At 44.2% G+C, this 24,056-nt stretch overlaps 1 protein-coding gene across 1 annotated transcript; it reads left to right on the forward strand.

The window, feature by feature from the left end:
- The first annotated feature begins 200 nt into the window (after positions 1-200).
- On the forward strand, positions 201-21,208 carry LOC126393297 (matrix-remodeling-associated protein 5-like). Its single transcript, XM_050049384.1, has 12 exons — positions 201-581; positions 1,286-1,512; positions 2,402-2,531; positions 4,230-4,471; positions 5,929-6,080; positions 6,917-10,563; positions 12,447-12,588; positions 14,075-14,210; positions 14,642-15,859; positions 15,984-16,191; positions 16,950-17,171; positions 17,339-21,208. The coding sequence occupies exons 2-12, from the start codon at positions 1,325-1,327 to the stop codon at positions 19,517-19,519; spliced, it is 8,466 nt and encodes a 2,821-aa protein (XP_049905341.1). The 5' UTR covers positions 201-581; positions 1,286-1,324; the 3' UTR covers positions 19,520-21,208.
- The last annotated feature ends 2,848 nt before the right edge of the window (positions 21,209-24,056 follow it).

The raw sequence follows: 24,056 nt of genomic DNA on the forward strand, positions 1-24,056 counted from the left end.
TGAGCTGCAGCTCATCAGACAGAGGTCCTCTTCTGTGGCCTCCATGCAGCGTGAAAAGATTTGAAAAGAGCACCCTGAAGCGCGGTGACTCGTTACCTCTGTGTTTCCAGAAAGCCCCTCCTTAGACAAACCCCTCAGCCCGAGCGTCACTCAAAGTTCACTTCAGTCCAGTCCCCTCTTCCCTCAGCTCAAATACACATTCACACACATCCACTGTCATCCGCACAAACGCGCACACGCACATTCACACAGAGCCAGACGCTTTTGCAAACAGCCCGCCTGCCGCTTCCAGCGCTACTTTTCTTTCTCCAGGAGACGCGCATGAAGACCTGTTGGATGTTACTAAAAGCTTTCTGTGGTTGTTGTGCGGAGTTGACAAAAGTGTGACTACTTTTTTTTCTCCCTCACTCTCTTCAGTGACATCTTATGTGACAACTTTTTTGGGACCTTCTATCTCGGACTTTATTGGTGGAACAGCTGGTTAATTGCATTTCAAATTTCCGATCAGTACAAGTGGATTAAAATCAGTATTTGATGGGCAAAATGAATAACTCTGTGAAATAACTCCAAAGGATTTCAAGGTATGCTCTTATGAATTATGCACAGTGATCTATTAATCTCGGATACTTCATGCGACCGTGCGTAATTTGCTTTAATTTCATCTTCAAGTTGAAAAAGTCTCTCGAAGTATGGTTCTGCAGCTGCTTTGATGTATTTGAATGGGATATGTGCATTTGTGCGCTTGTGTGAGATTAGATAAGAGAGGGACAGAGGGGGAGAGCGCCGGAGAGTTTCTATAGGGTCTTATTTTACGTATCCCCTTTGTTTTCCTGTTAATAATAAATCCCCCTGGCTTTTTGATCTATGCGGTGATATATCTGTCATTCAAACAACCTACTTGGCACGCGCATGCGCATGTGTAGATAGCCCAAAGGGCTGTTTTGTTTCAGACAGGTGCAATGTGTCAGTGTGGATCTAAGGATAGAGTGTGTCATGTGTTGTACAGATTGCAAATCCCCTTGAGTTAAATTTGTGTTTTTGGGCTGTATGAATAAAACTGACTTGACTTGTGTGTGTGTGTGTGTGTGTGTGTGTGTATGCATGAGAGAGAAGGAGAGAGAGAGAGTGGGAGAAAGTGTGTGTGTGTGTGTGTGTGTGCAGAGGCGCAGAGAGAAAGAGAGAAAGAGAGAAAGAGAGAGAGTCTCCCATCTGGATTTTGAGACATGTCACTGTTGTGCACTTTGCGCCCCTTCATCAGACTTCAACTCCCTTTTCTCTCTGGCAGCATTAATCCCAGTGTGACTTCTCCTCTGGTGGAGTGAAGATGTTTCGGAGTGTGTGTGTGCCGGCGGCACTGCTGACTTTACTGGTGCTGACACTTGTGGTGCCCATGGGCCAGGCCTGTCCCAGGAGCTGTAACTGCTACCAGGCCAGCGAAGTGCACTGTACCTTCCGCTCCCTGCTCACTGTACCTCCTGGCCTGCCTGTACATACACGCCGCATAAACCTAGGGTAAGGGAATGCATGTAAGCACACAGAAGACTCTAAGATAAAGTGCTTTTATTTCCCTCACAAACACACCCACAGAGTTTGGAACCAGCAGTCAGACTGCAGTTAAAGATCCAGTGTGTAGGATTTAGGGTATATATTGGCAGAAATGTAGCATTATATAATAAGTATGTTTTATTTAGTGTATAATCACCAGAAAACAAAAAATGTTGTGTTTAAAATTAGCTGTTTATATCTGCATAGGGAGCAGGTCCTCTTCCTCAAAGCCATGTTGCAACACTGTTTCTACAGTAGCCCAGAACAGACAAACCAAACACTGGCTCTAGATAGGGCCACTGGCATTTTTGCATCAGCCACCATAGTAAGCAGCCCCTCTGCAATGACACGCATTGGAAAATAACTGATTTTTAAATGTGAAACTGCTGTAGTGAATGTTTTTACAGTTCAAATCACCAGGGCTGTTTGTTTTGGAGAGGAAGAGACCTCTGCAGACAATGTGGCTCCTGGTAAAAACGTCCTGAATGTCTAGATCTCAAGTTATCAGAGAGAAAAGCAGAGCATACTTAAGCAGGTGCTAGAATAGCAGCCTGTATTTGTACCCTGAAGCTTTTTTATTCAGTGTTTCTGCTGGTTTTAATCACCAAGTTAATTCATTTTGGAGAGGAAGAGACCTCTGCAGATAATCTGGCTGCTGGTAAAGACTTCCTGAACAATGAACACTGCAGGAATTCAAAGTTTTAGCTCGTTGCAATTTGCAATCCTCACCACTAGATGCCACTAAATCCTCCTAAATCTTACACACTGCTTCTTTAATTAAGCTAATATGGAAAAAATAATATTTGTTGATTTATTGAAGTGTCAGGTTCATGATGCTGTTTCGGTGCCCCTGCAGATTCAACAGCATCAGCAGCATCCATGATAGCTCTTTGGCTGGGCTAAAGAAGGTGGAGCTTCTGATGCTCCACAGCAATGACCTCCACCATCTCCCAGATGGAGCATTCAGGGATATGAAATCACTACAGGTAAACAGAAGGAGGAGCAACAACAGCATGCACTGGACCCAATAATATTACAGTATAGGACTAAAGAAGAGGGAATTCCATTCATAACCAAACTAGCGGATGATTACTGGAGAGGATAATCAACAAAATGATGCAAAGCCAGCGTTTTGAGGCAGTGCAGATGATTCTGCAGATGCCTCTTGTTTTTGTTTTACAGTTCTTCCTCATGGAGCTAGCAGTAGATCTGCATTTCCTGCAGCTAACAGCTGCATACACTGCGAATGACCTGAACTGTCCTTTGCCAACCCTAACTATTGATGCTGGATTATAAAATATATGGCTGTTAATGGGGAAAATAAATCATCGTCTCCTCACATATTTAACCTTTGACTCCTCTGCGATGAAGGTTTTTGCAGTACAGAGTTGTGTAAATCAAACCTGGACCAAGCCTTCATGAAATGTACTTTAATCCCTCTCCAGCCTCAGGCAGGGAGGACCATATGGAGGATCCTGCACTATTTCAAATGTGCTTTGTTGCAGAAAGCTCAGCTCTTAAACTTCCAACATGTGCTGTACTTATAGTTTACAGTCTGCACAGCCCCCTAACTATGAGAGATGAATACAGTTAAACAGTTTGACAGGAGAGATTTCTGTTTTTAACAGTATGAGTAATGAAGAGATTATCGAGCTACACAGCATTTGTCAAGAGTTTGATATAATTTAGAGAGGACACGACACTGATAAATATGCCTAAATCTTGCAGTCACCCTCTTGATAAAAATTGATTAGCAAAAGAATTAATTTTACATTTCAACTGTGAAAGCAGTGTGCAAATTAAAACGACGATTTACATGATTCTGTTCACATTTTTCTAATTTCTGTACAACTAATGCATAATTTATGTGCCATCATTCTTCTCACTGCTCAGTGACAGGAAACACACTGGACATTTTAGCAGCAACCTAAGGGCAGAGTTAGCAGTCCGTGGGGAAGTGATATTACTCAACGAGCAATTGTTCCCTTCATCTCCCAGGCAGATGCTGATATATTTGCCATTGTGTGATAATAGGATTCATATTTCCATGTGCTGACATCTTCACGTGCGAGATCTGTCAGCAGCTGGAACTCTGCCAGCTAAGTAGCCTTCCTGCAGAGCAGATTTATCATAAGCCTCACAAAAACACAATTCCACAGTGTGGTTTTCATGGTGTGCCTTGTTAAAATTTGGTGAGTTCTCCACACATGACTGGAATAGCAATAGATCCCCGCGAGTCTTCTGTTGAGGATAAAGGGCTAAATTTCATATTTGAAAAGTTGAAGACCCCCACTGCTAGAATATCCTTTTAGTCTTCCCTGCTTTGAATCGATAAACTCCCAGCATGAATACATCCTCTGGTTATGTGCTGTGGGCTATTTTCTCAGTTTTTACATGTGAGGTCATGTGCTGCTGCAAGTATTTCCCCATATTTTGAAAATAAACAGACTGTGTTGAGTCATGTTTGCTTACAGAGAGTTTTTCACTCAACTCTTCATCCTCATTCCAATTCCCCTCACATGATTTGTCATAAATTCAATTTACAAGCATGTGGTGTCCAGTGACAGACTTATGATGGGAGCATAGACTTGCGTTCTTCATCAGCTTTGTTGCCCATTATTTAATTGCTCTTTTAATTCTTCATTGCTTCCTCTCACTTCATATCCCTCCCCTTCCACCGGCAGATACTAAAGCTGAGTTATAACAAGCTGAGAGAGATCTCTTCATCTCTGACCTTCTCTGGCCTGACCTCGCTGCTGCGTCTGTACTTGGATCACAACCTCCTCCAGCACATCCACCCCCGGGCCCTGCTCCAGCTGCCTAGCCTCAGGCTGCTGCGTCTGCAAGGGAACAGGCTGCATCAGCTGCACCCTCAAACTCTGTGCACATTGTCCCTCCTGAATACTTATTATTTCTCCACACTCAGGTGAGCTTTAACACTTAGAGAACATAATGTCATACTCGTTGTCGGGGAAGTTACAATATTATGGCTGGTTATTGGTACAGATCAAACCATAGTGATGCCATGCCAACAACAACAATCACTTCAGGGTAGACAACTGGAAATTGATTTGAATTACATGTGAAAGCAGAAGACTCAACTAAACATCAACTAAACTAACTTAGTGACCTGCTGTACACGTCATGAGCAACTCAGCGACAGTGTATCTGGCTACAGTTGGCAGTTCGTAACTTTATTGCTTGCAGTGTGAACATAGCATAATACATTAAAACCACAGACACGGATTATGAAATCATAGTGTCTCTGTTTCATCCATCCATCCATCCATCCATTTTCTAACTGCTTATCCTCTTGAGGGTCGCAGGGGGGCTGGAGCCTATCCCAGCTGACATTGGGCGAGAGGCAGGGTACACCCTGGACAGGTCACCAGACTATCACAGGGCTGACACAGATTGACAGACAACCATTTACACTCACATTCACACCTACGGACAATTTAGAGTCACCATTAACCTATCCCCAACCTGCACGTCTTTGGACTATGGGAGGAAGCCGGAGTACCCAGAGAAAACCCACACTGACACGGGGAGAATATGCAAACCCCGCACAGAAGGGATCGAACCAGGAACCCTCTTGCTGCGAGGCGGCGGTGCTAACCAACTTAATGTTAACTTAAAAACAGCTTTGGTTCGCCAGCCTCAATGTACGAGAGTAACATTAGGCAACCTAACTTTAGCCTAACTAACACAACACCAACAACCTCAAATAAGCTGTTTGTTTGATAACTGAAAATGAAGTGAGACATAAAGCTTACTTTTCACAAAATTCCTCCTAAAAGGCTAGGCTGCTAGGTTTTCCCAACTCCTGACACTATATGGCTCTTTGTCTTTTCGACCATCACAAGCCTTTGTTCTGTGCAAAATCTCCTCCCTTTTCAGACGCTGAATCCAGAGCTGTCTTTGAGCATGTTTGCTCTTGACAGATTGAAATCTAAAAAATCCGACCCCTCTCCACGCTTCATTGTTACCCGACACTCCCATACACAGCAAGACTTAATCATTTTCTCAACTGTTCCTCACCCTTATTTTCTCAGCCCCATTAAATCGTGTGTACATGACACAGGGGTTTTCTACCTGCAAGCTGTTGTAAACAAACATTGTGGTTCTGTCTATAAAGACAAGTATACCTCTAACACTAAAGCTATAGCAATATCTCTTAACACTTTTCTGATTCCCTTGTGTTAATACTGCTGTCTGAACATGAAGGTGATAAAAATGATGGATGATTGTCTTACTCCGAACCTGTCAGCTCTCAATGCCCACTCCCACTCTTACATCCATTCCTCTATGACTTTGATTCAACATTGGTTTTCCCCCTCCCCTTCCTCATACCTTCTTTTTTGCCATTTTCCCCTCCTGTAGACACCTAGACCTGTCCAACAACAGTCTAACTACTCTGCCCAGAGAGACATTAGCCACAGCGCCTCTGCTGGAGACTCTTGTGCTGCAGGCGAATCCGTGGAGCTGTGACTGCAGGATGAACTGGTTTCTCACTTGGAGTCTGGCTCATCCAGGTGACTGTCCTGTCTGCAATATTATTTGTTTTCATCTGTTGTTTTGTCTCCCATGTGCACATGTGCTTTGTGTTAGTCGTTGGTGGAGTCTCTGAGCCAGTGTGATTCAGTCAGAGATGCAGACATGCGGCGGTTAATACAGCATGTGGGCTGCTTGAGAGACCAGAGAAGAAACAGATAAGGAGGAGAGTTAAGACGCAACATGGGGAATGGATTCAGAAACAGAAGACTTATTTGTTGATAATTCCAGTCTCTAAGCAATCTAAAATCTTCAATATAAGATGTCAAATCCGGCCAGATGATAGAATGATGGGATAAATACACTTTCTAATACAACCAGTTTTGTTATCTTGATACCTCTAACATCTCTTCACCTGTTTTTCATCACAAACTCCTCTCTGTTTTCCTTCATTTTCTGTATCTCTTCCAGTGTGTCTTGTGGCTGTTATTGAGATGTGAAAGAGGGCTGGACCGTGAAATCTTTCTCATTGATATGCCAGACTTAACCTGCCATGACTAATCCACGATGACAGCATTGATGTGTGCAGGCAGCTGAAATATAGGCTAATGATTGCTGTGTAATAATGAAGTGATGCATTTTTCTGATTTACGAGTAGATGAAGTAACCGTACCGAATTAGTAAGAGATATAAAGGGTAATGGATGCTTAAGAAGATCTGGCATGACTAATATATGACACCACTAATATGTGTTGATAGCTGAAATGTGCACTAATATGTTTGTATAGTTGCTATGCTGTTATACACATTTGATATGCCAGGGATGGTAACGCCGTCTTTTATGACATAATTTTCTCTGCCTCTCTCTTTCAATTAGGCTTAATGAAATGTCCCAGCGGCCCTCAGTGTCCAATCTGCGCCTCGCCTAATTCCCTTCAAGGTCAGGGCCTACTTGAGAAGGCTGACCTATCGTGCACCTCACCTGTCATCCCCTCCCCTGGAAGAGACACACCTTTGGAGGCAGAACTCGTTGAAATCCAATCAAGTGAATACTTCAGAGAGCCTTTAGGCACTGCATCTCTGGGTCTGTCTGATCACCAGGGTAACAGTGTCGATCTGGGTTGCAACATCACTCACTCTTCGGAGTCCCAGGATGTTGCTCCTCCTCCAGATCTCTCCATTTCCTCTTCTTCTCCTCTCCCCCTTGCACTGTCACTCTCCCTGGAGTGCCCCGTGGAGAGACACAGCTATGAGAAACTTTGGAGAATCCTGGCTTACTACAGTGAGACTGCAGTTCGCCTGGAGAGGGAGATCATGCTGAGTAAAGCCCCGGCATTGGCCTACCGCTACAGGCAGGCAGCAGAGACAGACGGATATTATCACACTGGAGTCAAAGCTTCTATTAAAGCCAGACCACAATGGTTGCTACAGCCAGCCATTAGCATTCAGCTCAACAGAGCACAATCTAACGGACATAAAGTTCAACTTATATACTCAACAAGAGTTTCTGCTCATCCTGACCGTGCTTCTCATCCCTCAGCATCCTCCTCTGCCTCTCAGCAGTGGGTGATGATTTCAGCTAATCATACCACCACAGCACTGGCAGCAGTTGCAGGCAGTAAGGTGGAGCTATTATGTCCTGTTCTAAGTTCTGGTAACCTTGAAGTTCAGTGGGTTCTCCCAGATGGATCTAAGCTCATCACCCCCTCCAGCAGCCCAGATGGTAGGCTCCAGGCTTCAACCTCTGGTTTACTTCTAAACAAAGTGCAGCTCTCAGATGCAGGGATCTACTACTGCATAGCCCGGGCAGGCAAGGATGTAGATGTTCTCCCTATGCGCCTGGCAGTGGAGGAGTCCTCTGTGCCGCCTTCAGGAGAGCAAATGGCACCTTCTGTCACCGGAAATGATGGGGAGCCCATCACTCTGTCCTGCCAAGCATCTGGTTCACCGGCGCCTCATATGAGTTGGGTGTTACCAGATGGAAACATAGTAAGGCAGGGATTAGCTATTTCAGGTGGGCTCATTATGCAATCAAATGGGAGTCTCTTTCTGCGTAAGCCTTCTCCGAGGGATTCTGGTCATTACCGCTGCATTGCGGTCAATCAGTATGGTAGTGACTCTCTGTCTATGCAGCTAGAATTAAACTCACAATATCTTCCTCCACTTATGACTTCATTTCCCAGAGGTCCACAGTCAGCCGCTGGCCGGTCAACCAAGATACGAGCACCATTACTAATGGAGGAAGGATCGGGGGCTGGAGAGGAAGAAGGGAGAACTCTTGTCGCTAATAGGGGACGGCCACGACCTCTCCAACCTCCCCCAAACAGACGATATCCAATTGGAAAACCCAGAAGACGTGGACCTACGAGAGAAGGCCCCCTAAGAAGAGGAGGAGGGCCTATATCATCTACTGACCAGAGAAGAAACCGATTTGAGAACAGACGGAGAATTACCACTAACAAACAAAGGATAGACCCTCAGAAATGGGCTGACCTCCTCGCTAAGATACGACAAAAGACTGTTCACGCCAATAACAGCCAGCCCGTTGCAGCAGGAAAGCCAACAGCTGAGCCAGTGGGAGGAGGCAAAGGTGAAGACACAGGAAGACACGAGGGACATGATGATACAGAGAGAAGCAGAGCTGAGGGAGCAGGGGTGGATGCAGAAACAGAAGGGTCATCTGGTGATGACACTGATCTACGAGAGGAAGGCCTACAGCTCATTCACCCCGTTCACACAAAAACTCACACAGAGCCAAATACAGACTCTGAAACAGACTCAGAGGTACAGATGGAGACGCCAACAGAAACACAGACAGATAAAGAGAACGAGACAGAGAGAGAGACAGAGAACACATCTCCACAGACAGAGACAGTGACAAACCCAGTGACACAGAGAGAGACAGTCACATCTAAGCCAATCTCAGGAACAAATGAAATTGTCCCTGAACCAAGTGAAGGAGGTGAGCTAGAAGCAAACACTAGTCCATCTAGAACCAGGCCTCAGAACCCCCGGCAGAGACTCTTCCCTAATTTGGTTCCCAACTCCCGGCCTCAAAGCCCTTGGAACTCCCGCAGGAGAATTGGACAGCGAAGACGAATCATCAGTAGGCCCGGGGGGCGCCCTTTGACCCCTCCCCGACCTCTCCCTGACCCTACAAACCCAAGGTCACAAACTGTAACACCTGATACAACCACAGATCAAATTAATGTGTTGTTGCTGGCGTCAACAACCACATCTCCAGCGACTGTGTTGACACGGAGTGACCATATTAGGACTGCTTCAAATGATGTGGCACTGAATCCTCTGTCACTACCTGCTTCTAACACTGACAGCATCTCCACTTTAAAATCTGCCTCCCCCTCACTGACTCCCTCTACCTCCTCTCTCACCTCATTATCCCCCTCTCACACAAAGACACATATAGACACTGCGACTCACTCAGACAACATCCCAGACACTGCAGAGTCCACACTCTTCAACACACCGACACCAGCGCCCACTCGCTCGGATACCACGACTGCACAGACACATGAGGCGCACACACACGGCCACACACATGGCATACAGACACACAGAGAAGCAGACTCAGCCTCAGGCAAACATGATGATAAACCCTCAAGCAAACACAGTGGAGAGCTGGAGAGGAATCTTTGGGGTGTATCATATGTGTCCCACTCCTCTACCTCTTTTTCACCCACATCTTCCTCCATTGTTTCCTCCACAGTCCCCACTGCAGCTACAACTACTACTGCAAAAATCACACCTTCTACTACTCTCAAGAGCATATCTACTAGTACTGCTGGTAGCACTACAAGTATATTTACTACTACTACTACTCCTACAGCTGGTGATGACATAGTGCCCACAACAACTACAACCACTGCCACGACTACAAGTCCAAGCACGTCTACTACAACTACCAGTGTTATCCCAACATCTAGCACCACCAGAAGTACTACAACTACTCTTAGCTCTACTACTACTACTACCACAACTCCTATTCTTACATCTACACCTCCCACTACCACTACTACTTCTTCAACTAGCCCCTCTACTACTACTACTACTACTACTACCACAACTCCTATTCTTACATCTACACCTCCCACTACCACTACTACTTCTTCAACTAGCCCCTCTACTACTACTACCACTACTACTAGCACTACGACCTCATTCAAAGCTATTCCCACAACTCCTAACCCCACTACTACTACAACTACTACTCCTACTAGCAGTACTAGAATTACCATCTTAGCTGAAACTACTCCAACTACTACAGCAGCTACACCCAGTACATCTACTACTACCACAGCAATGACATCAACAAGTACCACAGCATCATCCAGAGACAGACCGAGCATCATCCAAGTTGATCCCAGAGGGAGGCCTGTTTCTGGGGGTTCAAACCAGAGTCGACCCCCTACTGACTGGAAGAACCCTGGGACTAATTCTATCCCCGATTCACACAGCAGCAGGCCACGCTGGCCCCCTTCCCCTTCGCTTCCTGCCGCCCCTGGGGTGAGTTCAAATCGATTCAGATCACATAGCATTGCCATTTTGCAGAATATTTCACCCGAAATGGATCTTAAAGCAAACACATACATTAAGACAAGAGTAAGAGCCAAGCTGAGGCAACAATTTGGTTTTTATTTGTTAATTTAATTGCTAATTTATGTAATGTTTCCCCATTTTTCTGCTCCTTGCTTTCAGTCATTCATTCAATTAGTCATTTGTTTAAGTGCACTCTTAAATGTAGTTTGCAGTTCATATATAAAGAGCTATTTTTCTTTGTTGTCAGCTAAGTGGAACTCAAATTAACATTTCTTTTCTGAGTGCTGGCCCAGAAAATAATAACACACACTTATGCACACACACACACACACACACACTCTCTAAACCCGACTGTGCAAGCCCTTGGGCGAAAGCTTAGCAGAAATGCACAATAGATCTGAAAATAGTCTAATCTGTATCCACATGACCTTCTATTAAACCTAGGGGATGTTTATGACAATTCTTCAATTTCATGGATTTTCCCGAGCTCTGCCAGATCTGAGGAAGAGATGAAGAACATATGTTCCTTAATCAGCAACATTATGTGTTTTGAGACCCTAATCCCAAGGGATTTAAGATAATCAATTGTTAATTAATTTCCAGAGCTCTCTTGGCAAGCCTCTGCAGCCCGAACCATTGGGTCTTCCACCAATGATTCTAAATCTGGGATTACAGTAATGCTATATTGAATTTGTGAACCTGAACAATGCTTAAAAATTTCTTCACTGTTTAAAAAATGAAAGTAATTAAAAACTTTTTTACCAAAAGTTTCACTGCAGAGTTTACATATTAATGTTACTCTCAGTTTCTCAGTTAGGCTACTTTTGAATAAAGCTTTGATGTATAATTGAGTGCCTTTTCATGCACATGGATTTCCTGTTTATGAGGTTTACACCGGTTATGATCATATTCACAATAAGGTGTTTACATAAGCACAGAGAAACTGGGTTAATTATTTTCCCTGTTTACATGATAGATACTAGTAACCAGGTCACAGATTACTGCAGTCTATTCGAGCAGGCACTGTGAGGTTTACAAACACAAAGTGACGATAGGAGATGAGAGCAGCAGGAAATATTAAACAGTACTCTGTACATTTACTTCCATTTCTTCATTTCCTCGCCAACTGCTGTCTGCATCTGTGTCTCTGTCCGTCTCTCTCTCAACTACACACACACATGCACACACACATAATAGTTACTCCCCTAGTCCTGAAAGCAGATGCGCCACTGTTATAACACTGTCTTTGACACTGATGCCAGCCTGTCACTGTGTCTAGGACAGGGGGAGCAGTGGATGAAAATACTCAGCCTCTTTCATTCCCGAAAGACAATCTCAGGAACAAATGAAAAAACTCTACTCAACACTGACACATGGTCGCTGCCACCTTTGTTTGTGTTTCTGTTACGTTAAACGGGTTATTCATGTCCATGTAAACGCACTTGTTGTCTTCATCATTTCCTCCACAGCTAAGTTTTGATTCAGCTATAGTTTGAGTTAGGTGTTGTATTTATGTCCTTGAAACTTGTTATACAGAAAGCGCTTGGCCAAATGATATGTTGATTACACTGTGGTGATAATGTAGATTTGCTTTTTTCCCTTGCTATTAGACAATTCTCATTTTTCATGCATTGCTGTACTGAAATTGTTGTTCACTTGCAAGTCCTCCAATCACATGCTATTTAGTTGAAAAATTAAAACTCCAAGACGACCAACATGATGCTGCAGTTTTGCAAGTTGAGGAATTTTGATTAGCGGAGCCATGCTCTCAGATGTCTTTTTGTCATAATCATTATTTCTATAATGCATTACTCTGCCACTATAATATCTTTCCTAAAACTTTTTTACAGGCCCCAGTGGTGAGATCCAGGCCGAGGATTGCAGACCCACACATCAGGACAGTGTCATTCCCAGCAGAGAGCACTGCCAGGCTGGCTTGTGAAGCTCAAGGAGAGCCGAAACCTACCATCACATGGACCAAGGTTGCTACAGGTATACACAGTGCAGCAGATATGCACATATTTATTTCAGCACACACACAAATGCACATATTTGAAACAAAACACAAGGGTCTAACATTCAGGGTCAAAGTCATGGAATTCCACAAACACATTTCCAGGCCTGGTAAATTCATGGAATAAGTGAAGTCCTTGTCAGTTTTAGAAAAATCATGGACTTTTTGTTGTGTGTAATGAAATTGCTACAGTAATCTCCTGTAAATATTCTTCCACATAATGTAACGTAATGTGAATTTATTTTCTGCAGCTGTACACAGGTGATGTTTGGGATACCGTAACGTATGCTCCTTGCTTTCTGCCCGCATTCTGTCTCTCCTTCCATCTGGGCCAGCCAGCTTGAATTATGTTTGAATAGATTCTGAATCTGATATGTTTGAATAACACCGGGCAAGTGGGGCAGGAAAAATAACAGGTGACAGTGTGAATTCACATGTAGGGTCATTTGGGTGAATCCCTAGTTTCCATACTTAAGCCTCACTGCTACTTTTAAATTGTACCATGTTTTTGAGTTGAGGCAATTGACATGGGCAGGGTAGGGTGCTCAGTCGCCACTTGGAATGCCAATGCGCATTTCAGTTTTGTTTTAACTGCTCTGAAAAAGGAGCATGGTAGTTTGAAGGCACGGAGCACTGCACTGCTTCATGTCTGCGCACTGCTTTTAATAATATCATTTACATTTTAAAGTAAAGTATACTGGACAGTTCTGTTTGTGTCGTACATTTAAAGTGGTCATGAAAATTTTATCATGGGTCTTTAAAAAGTCAAGAAAATTTTTTCTATAAAAATGTGTGGGAATGTATAAATCAGGTTTCAGTTTTATCTTCACATTCACATTTACATGTACCTTGAATATCCACTTGGAGGCATGTCAAATTAGGTCCATGAACTGATGTAAAAACTCTGCAAAGTTTTCCAGATTACTCCATAAACTTGCTTTTTGAAACAGGCTTCAGGCTTATATTTTTTTCATCATGCCAGGAAACACAGAAATGCATATTTTTCATCCAGAGGTCAAATATATATGTGAATAACCCTGCACTTCATATGGAGAAAAACGTCAGACTACCTTGACCTTTAAAACTAGAAAAAGTAAAGTTTTGTGTTTACATCCTGAGGTCATTGAATTGAAAGGAAAATCAGTCTCAGCTTTAGTGCGTACGAAATGAATATGACCACATTTTATACTGATGAAATAACCCATTAACACCCAGCATTACGCACTGGCATGCACACAATAGGCTTTTCTCTCGCCTGCCATGTGGGAAACACATATTGCAAGAAAGTAATGGAACATTTTGTGCACTGCATCACTTGGTTTACTTCCCGCTGTGCCACTCGGCATGTCCCTGATCCTCCTTTCCTCTTACTCTTACTCACTCTCTAACTTTCTTTCCTACTCTGTCTCCTCACTGCTGCGCTCTGTCTGTCTGTCTGTCTGACTGTCTCTCCCTCCCTCTCAGGAGCGGTGATGTCAATCCACTCCAGGGCTCAGCGTTTTGAGGTCTTGCCAAATGGCACCCTTGTTATCCAGAATGTTCAGCTGCAGGACAGGGGCACATATATCTGCAGTGCACAGAGCTTTCTGGGTCGTGACAGGTGAGACTGCAGATACCAGTAATGAATATTAATGCCACATGTACCATTCAATTATAATGACTAAGGGACAAAATATGTTCAGTATTAATTACATAGGCCTAAGGCAAACTGCAATTTAATGACAAAGTATTATGTATGCTGTGTTAGTATTTCACCTGCTTTTCAGGTGAAAATAGTTGCAGACTGACGTGATTTAACATTTCTAAGTAGCCTAAAGTCATGTTCAAATCTCCCCTTATGAAAACTGTAAGTGTGTGTGACCCATGTATCCATCAGGATTATTTTTTAAATTGTTAATGTATGCCTTTGGGTGTTTCCTGAATGTGTCATATTTATGGTTTGGTTTTCATCCCAAATGTATATTTGAAACGCTTAAACTTTGTTGATGTGTTTCTATATTGAGGGTGTGTGTGCTTACTCTTCCATGATAGATTGCTAACCACCCTGGAAGTGTGGACCCGCCCCCCTCGGATGCAGCTGGCAAGCTATAGGGAAGCAACCATTCATCAGGGCGGAGAGGTGCACTTGGAGTGCCAGGCGGATGGCGTTCCCACCCCTCTGCTCTCCTGGGTTCTACCCGATCGTTCTGTCCTGACCTCCTCTGCCCCCTCCACCAGCCGCATCACTGTGGACACAAACGGAACCCTGCATATCTCAGTAACTTTACCTAGTGACAGGGGAGTGTACCGCTGCGTGGCCTCCAACTCAGCAGGTGCTGCCAGTGCCTCTGTGCGTGTACACGTGTCCTCGTTGCCCCCGGTGATACAGCAACCCAGAGAGGAACACCTGCTCTTGTCTCCAGGGAGGCCTGTTTATGCTCACTGCTCTGCCCGAGGTGCCCCGCCACCAACTCTGCGCTGGCGAATCCCAGATGGGACTCTAGTTCGCCCATCCCAGTTTCTCCATGGCAACCTTTTTGTCTTGCCCAATGGGACGCTGCATATTCGAGGAGTTGGGCTTAAGGACTCAGGGAATTACGAGTGCACGGCAAGTAATGTTGTTGGAGCTGTTAAGAGAACAGTGAAGGTAGAAATTGAACAGGGAGCAGAAGGAGAAAGGAGATACGGGGGAACAAGAAATGAAGGGGCAAAAGCAGTTGCCACAGAAAAACCGTCTCCTTCATCTTCACTACATAAAGACAGAACTTTGTCCATACCCAGCCACCCCTCCAATCCATTTAACACCGCTAGACTCTCCCCTTCACCCCCCTTTGACAGATCCAGGACCTTTCTGCTCTCCCCTGGTTCTTCTCGCTCATCTTCTGACCCTCACCAACCCAATCCCACTAACTCACCCTCTACAATCAATAAACCGGTCACTGCTTCCCCCACACACTTGACCAACATCAACAAAACAAAACCCTCCCCTCTCACTCCGCCCTCCACAAATAACACCAAAGTCTCACCTGGTATTGTAAGCAACACAAGAGCTACTTCTTCTTCCCCCTCTGACAAAAGTGGGGCCTCAGCTGCTTTGAATCCATTGCCCGTCTCCCCCTTCAGTAAAGCCCGTATTGTTTCTACATCACCCTCCATCACTGCTGTCCACTATGGGGGGAGTCTGCAGCTCCACTGCGCTGTAACTGGCAACCCATCTCCCATCATCATTTGGAGGACCCCCAACAGGAAACTGGTGGACATGCACTTCAGGTATAGGGGATGTGGGTTTGTGTTAAGGTTGTATTAATATATCCTGTGGTACATCTGTTTGTATCGTGTCTCATTCTAATATTTATGTGATTTATGTGTACGTTTGTCCATATTTGAATTTCAGTTTTGACCACCGTCTGAAGGTGCACCCTAATGGCACCCTGTCAGTCCATGCAGTAACAGAGAGAGATGCTGGAGACTACCTCTGTATCGCACGTAACAAGGTCTCAGATGATTATCGCCTCCTGCGTGTCTCTGTGGCGACCAAGCCTGCCAAGATCGAGCCTAAGCAGCCACTCAATCAAATGGTGTCATTTGGCAAACCACTGAAGGTGAGCTAAGTGAAAAAGAGCAGAATCATATTTCATCTCTGCCTTGCTCCCGATAATGATGTTTATTCAATTAACAAATAACAGCTATTTATTATATATCACACACACCACTGTTCCACAGTTGGGAACTTGCAACAAAGCCTGCCTAAACCTAAAACAGTCCATCTCCAACACCTACACAGTTTGAGCTTTTAGAGACTTATTTTTTGATGTGTTCTGGGTGTCTTCTATCGCTGGGCGTGGTGCCAAACATTTCTACAGCTTCAAGCTGTGTCTTTGGTTGTTTTTTTCTGATCAAAAAGTGCTTCATATTTTTTGACTCAAACAGAAAAGAACGACCTGTCAGGTCACAGCCTGTTATGAATCATCAACAGCGGCCTTCAGGGGATAGTACTTCACACATGAATATTTAACAGCTCAATGAAAAACAATGTCAAGCAGGGTGAAATGCAAGAAAGAGGACACCGTATTGTGGGAATTTGTTGCCCTTCATTTTAATTTGATTTAAACATTAATGAGCTTTAAATGTTTTTTTGAATGCATCTAAATTTGTGTTGCTTTGCTGTGTTTTCTACTGTGAGATTTCTTTTTTAAAGGGCCCGAATACAGCCTTAACAAAGCCTAAATGTATAGTACTGTGTTCATTACTCCTCCTTACAGAGACACTATTTCTCAACAGCTCTCAAAAGTTCAGTTTCATCCAAATAAAAGCTACAAAAACTTTTAAATGATAGCAATAATGATCCTGCTCCCTGCAGGTGGACTGCCAGGCATCAGGACTGCCTGACCCAGCTGTCCGTTGGAGCCTACCAGATGGAACCATGGTGAACAGCGTGTTGCAGGGGGAGGAGAGAGGAGGGCGAGCACGGAGGCTAACTGTGTTTGACAATGGGACGTTACTGGTTCCAGCAGTGGGTATGGGAGAGGAAGGAGAGTACACGTGCTATGCTGAGAATCAAGGAGGTCAAGATACCATGAAGGTAAGAAAACATTTTCCTCATGCAGGAGAATATTTATTTCATTGATGTACATTTTCATTTATACTTCAAAATCAAATCAAAATGTTTGATATATTACTTTATAGTTCACCGATGCTTTAATTTACTTATTCACATTACATGTCATTAATTCTTTTATTCAAATTCAGGTCAAAGTAAAGGTCATGATGATGTCCCCACCAACCTTCGCTGATGACAGAAGCTCTAACATCATCAAAGTACGTCAGGGATCAACCGCCAAAATTCGCTGCCATGCCACAGGAGATCCTGCCCCGATGGTGACGTGGTTTTCCCCAACGCACCGTGTCATTCCACGAAGTTCGAGATCTGGTTTTTATTCTGAGCGGGTCGTAGTCGTTTCGGATGGAACTCTGGAGGTCCGTCTGGCTCAAAAGATCGACACGGGAAACTATACCTGCCGAGCGAGCAACTCAGCCGGGGAGAGGAGCATGGTGGTAGGTCTGGAGGTGGAGGCTCCTAACTATGGACTGAGTGGCCATGTTGGAGGAAGAGGTTGGGGTACAAGCAATGGGCCTGGCAGTAGTTATAACAGTAGATCAGGAGACAGCGTTAATAATGCAGGGATAAACCAGAATGGATTTACCAACAGAGACACGAGCAGGCTTGGCAGCAGTAACAGCAGCAGTAGTGGCTACAGGGATAATAATGGCGGGATAAGAAACACTGTACCAAACACTGGCTACACTAACATAGCAACCAGTGGCTTTAATCCTGCCCTCAGGGGTGATAGTAGAGATGGATTGAACAGGCCTGTCAGTGGAATAACAACACAGCTTGGTAGCAGTGTAATCAGTGTCGGGGTGAGCGCAGGTAGGAATATAGGCTTTAAAGCAGATAACGGCAGAATAAATGGAAATGGACCTGGCATTACAAGTAATGGTAATAGTGTGGGTAACGGTCACAGCTCAGTTAGAGGAGATAGTGTAGAAAGGAATTCTGCTACTAATAATAATGAAGTCACTGCAGGAAAGGCAGGTAATGATGCTAACACCAGTAGAGACAATGGCAGGATAAGTGGTACTAGAAATGTTGAGGTGTTTGGCAGCAGTGTGTCTAACAATGGAGCTGGCACTGGCACACTAAGAGGAAATGGGTTTAGTGCGAGTAGTAATGTAGGAGTGATCAATGACAACAACAGGAATAGTGGTGGCTCAAGTGGTACTGGTATAGCTGTTAGTAATACAGGAGCTAACACAGCTGTGGGTGTGGTAACAACAGTGAAGCAGCGAGCGGTGAAAGGCCAAACTGTTCTTTTACCATGCCCCTCCCAAGGGTCCCCTCCCCCTCGTGTGGCCTGGCTTTTGCCTGGTAACGGTGTGCTGCCAGCTCCTTACTACGGCAGCCGACTCATTGTGCACCGAAACGGCTCCTTGGAGCTGCGAGGCGTGCGGGCCAGTGATGGCGGGACCTTGGTTTGTGTCGTTAGAGGTGAGAGAGGACAGACGCGAATACAAGTGGAGCTGGAGGTGTCTGAGTCACAGGAGGAGGCCAGATCTCCACACAGGGGACCGGCTGTGGAAAGGGCTGGTTTTATAGAGGCGCCTCGCTCATTGGATTCAGCTCAATCCTTGAACTCAAGGCCAGTGTTGCCTGAGACGCTTCATCCAAGAATCCCAGTTACTCAAAAGCCTCTACACAGAGTCCAGTCTGTACCAGCTGCACCTCGTCCAGTTGGCCCTCCACCCCGCTCAGCTAGCCCCGTCTCAGAGCCAGCAGTGAGCACCAGAACGGCTCCCTTGGTAAGCATCATTAATGGAGAGACTCTTCGTCTGCATTGCCCTGCTTCTAACACCTACGGATACACCCAGGGCTCTCTCACATGGACCATGCCCAGTGGCAAGGTACTGTCCCGGGGTGAAAGTGCTGAATCAGGCCGATACCTAGTCCAAGAGGATGGAACACTAACAGTGCAAAAGGCCTCTGTATTCGACCGTGGCACCTACACCTGCAGATCCACTAGTTCTGACCCCTCTTCAGTCTCGGTCCTCACAGTTCCCGTCATTGTCATCGCCTACCCCCCGCGCATCACAGCAGGACCCTCTCCTGTGACCTACACACGACCCGGGGTTGCTGTGGAGCTGCCGTGCCTGACGATAGCAACACCCCGGGCGACGATCACCTGGCAAACACCAGACCTGACACAGCTGACGGCAATGGGTCAGGCTCGTATCTATGGCAACCGCTATCTTAGTCCTCAGGGGTCCTTGGTGATACAAAACCCGACAAGCAGGGATACAGGCTTTTACAGGTGCACCGCCAAAAATGTAATAGGGGTGGACACAAAGGCGACCTACCTGCATGTTATATAACGGGGTGAAGCAAACACACACACACACACACACACACACACACACAAACATGCAGCAGAAAGACAGAGACACCGTCAATCTTCTGTACCGGTGAATGAACTCCCCTGCTGTTAACACTGTATGTGTACTCACATGCCCAAAGGAACTGCAAGGCTTCGTGCAGGAGATAATGTTGAATCTCAGAAAAGACCCTACACATAAACAGGTATATGTCTCATGTATGTATTTTTAATGAATGACTTCGTTTCCAATACTGTCTTGTTTTCCTATCAGGAGCCGTGGGATTCTCTGCAGATGCATTTTTCTCTACATAAACAAAAAATTGTGTGTAAGAAGGATTGTTTTGTGTGTCTCAGCGGCCTAAAACACATTTTGAAGTGATGACGAAAGAAGTCAAGGAAAATGCACAGCATATCAAGATTGTTGCACAAATGTAAATGCCCACATCTGTGCCTGTGGACTGTTTCAGTGGGGAAATGGAGCTGCAGTATGTTTTTTTTTTTTCAACACTGGTTTTATTTCCCTGCCTTGTCTTAAAATTTACCTTAAGGCAACATGGACAAAAAATTATATCTCACTCCAAAAATATGGTTTTGTGCTTAAAAACCCTGCAGCTTTTGGTTTTTACCTTGAAGAAGGGATTATCATTTTTTCATCTTTGTGCATGAAACTCAAGTATTGTTGAAGCAAAAAAAGACACATATGCTTTACTTGGCCTGATTGCTTTATTTCATTACTTTATGCAGTCATCCACTAACACTGAACTACAGATTAAAGTACAGTATTTTTCTGACTGGGTCACTGAATATTGTAGACAAAACACAGCATCACACAAAGAAGCTGTTTGCCTTCACAACCATCTACAGAAACATTAATATTCAACGTGATGTCGCACAATATAATCTTTTTTGATCCCTGTGTTTATTTATAAAATGATTAATTTTTTAAATTGTTGCAAACTGGGACTTCAATCGGCAAAATAATATCTAGATTTAAAAATTTCAACTTGATATTTACCTTAGTAACTATTGAAATACTTGTTGCATTTTTTAATTTATAAACTACATATTGGACAAAGGTTGGATTTCGTTATGTTGCATATATAGCAAACAGTAACTTAAATTGGTAGCCTTATTTGCATTATACTGCCGAAACTTAGCATTGAATGTGTAACAGACATGATGATAGCGGTCTTCAGTATTATCCACCCCAACTCGAGCCTCTTCAGGACTTTTTGAACCTATTAACTCTTCTTGTGACTAATTTGTGGGTTTCAGACTTTAACAATATTGTTCTACCACCATCGAGTGTATCACACATTCTCACAGCATTCCTGTGGCAGAACGAGACACGGTACAAAGCATTTATGGAAACACAACAGTCAGTTCTTTGAAGAGTGATCTTCGTGATTATTTTGATGTTCAAGATTGTATAAATGTATGTGTAGTTCAAGAGCCTGCCCAAAGCTTGTGCACAGAGCCAGCAGCTCATCCTTATCATGTTTCCCCTCTGCTTTGATGTTTGTCCTTAAATTATTTGTCTTGTAAAGACTCTGTCGTAAGACGCAAGTGTTTCGTCATAAAGGGAGAAATGATTAAATATTATTAAGTATTACTGATGTCTCATTAGTCACAAATGAATGACTGCTTGCTATATTTTCAACAGCTTCATTTTATAAATAAAAATGGAAAAAGGACCGAGAGTGTTTACTCTGTGAAATGTCAACAGCTGAAGAACAGTTTTGTTCAGAAATATGTTACAGATACAGTGTGTGTGCTTGTGTGAGACTGGGAGAGTCAGGGTGAGAAAAGAAAACACCTAGTGTGAGTGCAGGAGCGAGGAAGGAAACTTCTCCTGGAGTATATTATGAGAACAGAAACTCCTTATCCCCAGTTCAGCTGTCAAACCAGGAAATGGGGTCTTAACTGTAGATGAGACACATGTTGATGACATCATATCGCTCTCTCTGGGAAATGCAATAAAACTCACAGCAGCCTGCAGAGCGACTCCACGTACCACCCTGCGCTCACACCTGCTATGAGCCGTTTATAGTGTGCGTTCTGATTCCAATAAATACTAACACTAATTACACTTTTAGTTGAAGCAGGATTCCCCGCACATCATCCAACAGCATGAAGCCCAATCAGGTGCCTCTGAACTCAGGGACAGAGAGTTTCCAAGGGAGAAGAAAGGAATGGAGCACGCTGATCAATTTACAGCCTTCAATAGTGTAAACAGACTAACGTTTCAACACCACTGTGTCCTCATCAGAGTTAAAGAGCAAATTAATTAGAGGTAATCAGACATTATGTTTGATCAGTGCACTGTGGTGATGCACCATTATGGCCATTAGTACGAAGGATATAAATAATGCCAGCTTCCTGTAGGTGACAAAGGCGGCCACCCAGGGCGCCACTCAGAGAGGGGGGAGGGTGCCCAAGATGATTACATTGCTCACATCCCAGCTACATCAGCTGATCTCAAACAGCCCATTCAACTAATGGAGCAGCTGACTGATGAAAGGGAGTCAGCTGATAGATCATGTGATTCCGTTCTATGTAACCAATTGGCAAATCTCATTCAGGGCCCTATTTGAACTGCTCTGGCCTGCCTACTGTTGCTGCTTTGCAACCTGCCTCCACCCCAGCTCCTCCTTTTCATGCTGTGTCTGGCTTGTCAATGTCATTTCTGTTTGTCATTGATGCTTGCTCTGTTCTGTTCCCGTGGGGTCATTGCTGCTGCTCCCCCTACCTTTGGCTTTCAATGTAGGAGCATGGAAGGGCAGGGAGGCTTGCTCTTTCTGCCTCAGGCTTTCCTTGTTTGCGTGTGGAAGGGCATAGAGGTGTGCTGTCTTCACCTTAGGCTTTCCACATAGGCACACAGAGGGGAAGAGATGTGTGCTATCTCTGCCTTGAGGCTTTCCAAGTAGGCGTGTGGAAGGGCAGAGAGGTTTGCTCTTTCTGCCTCAGGCTTTCCTTGTTTGCGTGTGGAAGGGCATAGAGGTGTGCTGTCTTCACCATAGGCTTTCCACATAGGCACGCAGAGGGGAAGAGATGTGTGCTATCTCTGCTTTGAGGCTTTCCAAGTAGGCGTGTGGAAGGGCAGAGAGGTTTGCTCTCTCTGCCTCAGGCTTTCCACGTAGGCACGTGGAAGAGGCTTTCTGCGTAGGCCTCAGAAAGGGAGAGAGGCTCCAGAAGAGAGCCATACTGACAAATCTAATACTGCAAATGGAAATAAAGTTTTCTTTGACTAAAGGGGTCCTGACTGAATTGATGTTAGAGCAGTGATGGGTATAGCGAAGTGAAATGTATGTTCAGAACATTAGTGTAAGAGAAAATGAAAGGGCAAAAGCCATCTGGGGCGCAGTACAAAAAAAAAGAAGTTGAAATTTGTGAATTTGCACACACTGTATTCTTTTGTTGTTTATTTACTATTATTGTTTGTTAGCTAAGGTGCTAGCAGCGCTGAACTGTCAATTCAAAATAATTGGAAATAGCTGGTAAAAGTGCTGCATCAAGGATTTATTATTGAATGTTTTCTGAGCTGTCAGCACACACGTCACACACAGCATGCATGCTGTAGACCACAACTTTAAGACTGTTTTCACTTTTCCCAGCTGTGAGCTGCTTCTACGTTTCCGTTTTGCAATGGTGTCAATTACAAACACTGTCAATAGTCAAGAATTTTTTCATTTGAGTGTTAGAATTTCTGTATGATTTACTCTGTTGGTTTGTGGTGTGATGCAGCACAGCACACTGAGAACACAGTTTAGCATTAGAGAGCAAACATGCAACTAGGACACAGCCCAGACTTTCCTCAGCTCTTGAGGCTAATACCAGTCACTTGGCTAATTTAGCTCTCCTCAAATGACACAATCAGTTTAGACTTTCTGATGTCATGAGTCAAACCTCATAGAAGTTGAGATTATTAAATTACTGACATGCTAAAAAAACAAACAATAAATTGCAGTTTATTGATGTGACGTTGCTCAAGGATCAAAGGCAATACTAATACAAACCAGCACAATGCACCACCCATTCATTTGGGTTATTAAGTTTGGTTTAAGTATAAAGTAGGAAGAATAGTGCAGGGGAGCAACATTAGAGCTCTGTGTTGCGCTCCGTGAGCTCGGTTGTTTTCTGTGAGGGCTTGTCATGTTTTGAATTATCTCTTTTGTAGTGCTGGAGCATTTCCATCCATTGTGGCACACCGATTTTATGGTTCCACGTCTGTGATCCCTTTCAGCAAATAAATTATTGCTATTCCTCTTTTGTGCTATTGCAAACTTACAAGCATATAACTAACTAATAAACTGCATCACATGGGCATTTCATTTGGCATCTTCTTCACTTTAACTTGAGCCTTAACTGATATGAAGCGACTGCAGAATGGGTGAATTGGCTGGACTGGGTTGGCTGGATTGCAACAATGGAGCCTACAAAAACTGCCTGTACATATAAATGATGCCTTCTGTGTCATACTAATCTGATAAAGTAGGTTTAATAAATCACTGCTGAGGATCACAAGTTATCAAACC

The sequence above is a fragment of the Epinephelus moara genome, chromosome 7 (assembly GCF_006386435.1).
Source record: "Epinephelus moara isolate mb chromosome 7, YSFRI_EMoa_1.0, whole genome shotgun sequence".
In the NCBI taxonomy this organism is placed as follows: domain Eukaryota; kingdom Metazoa; phylum Chordata; class Actinopteri; order Perciformes; family Serranidae; genus Epinephelus; species Epinephelus moara.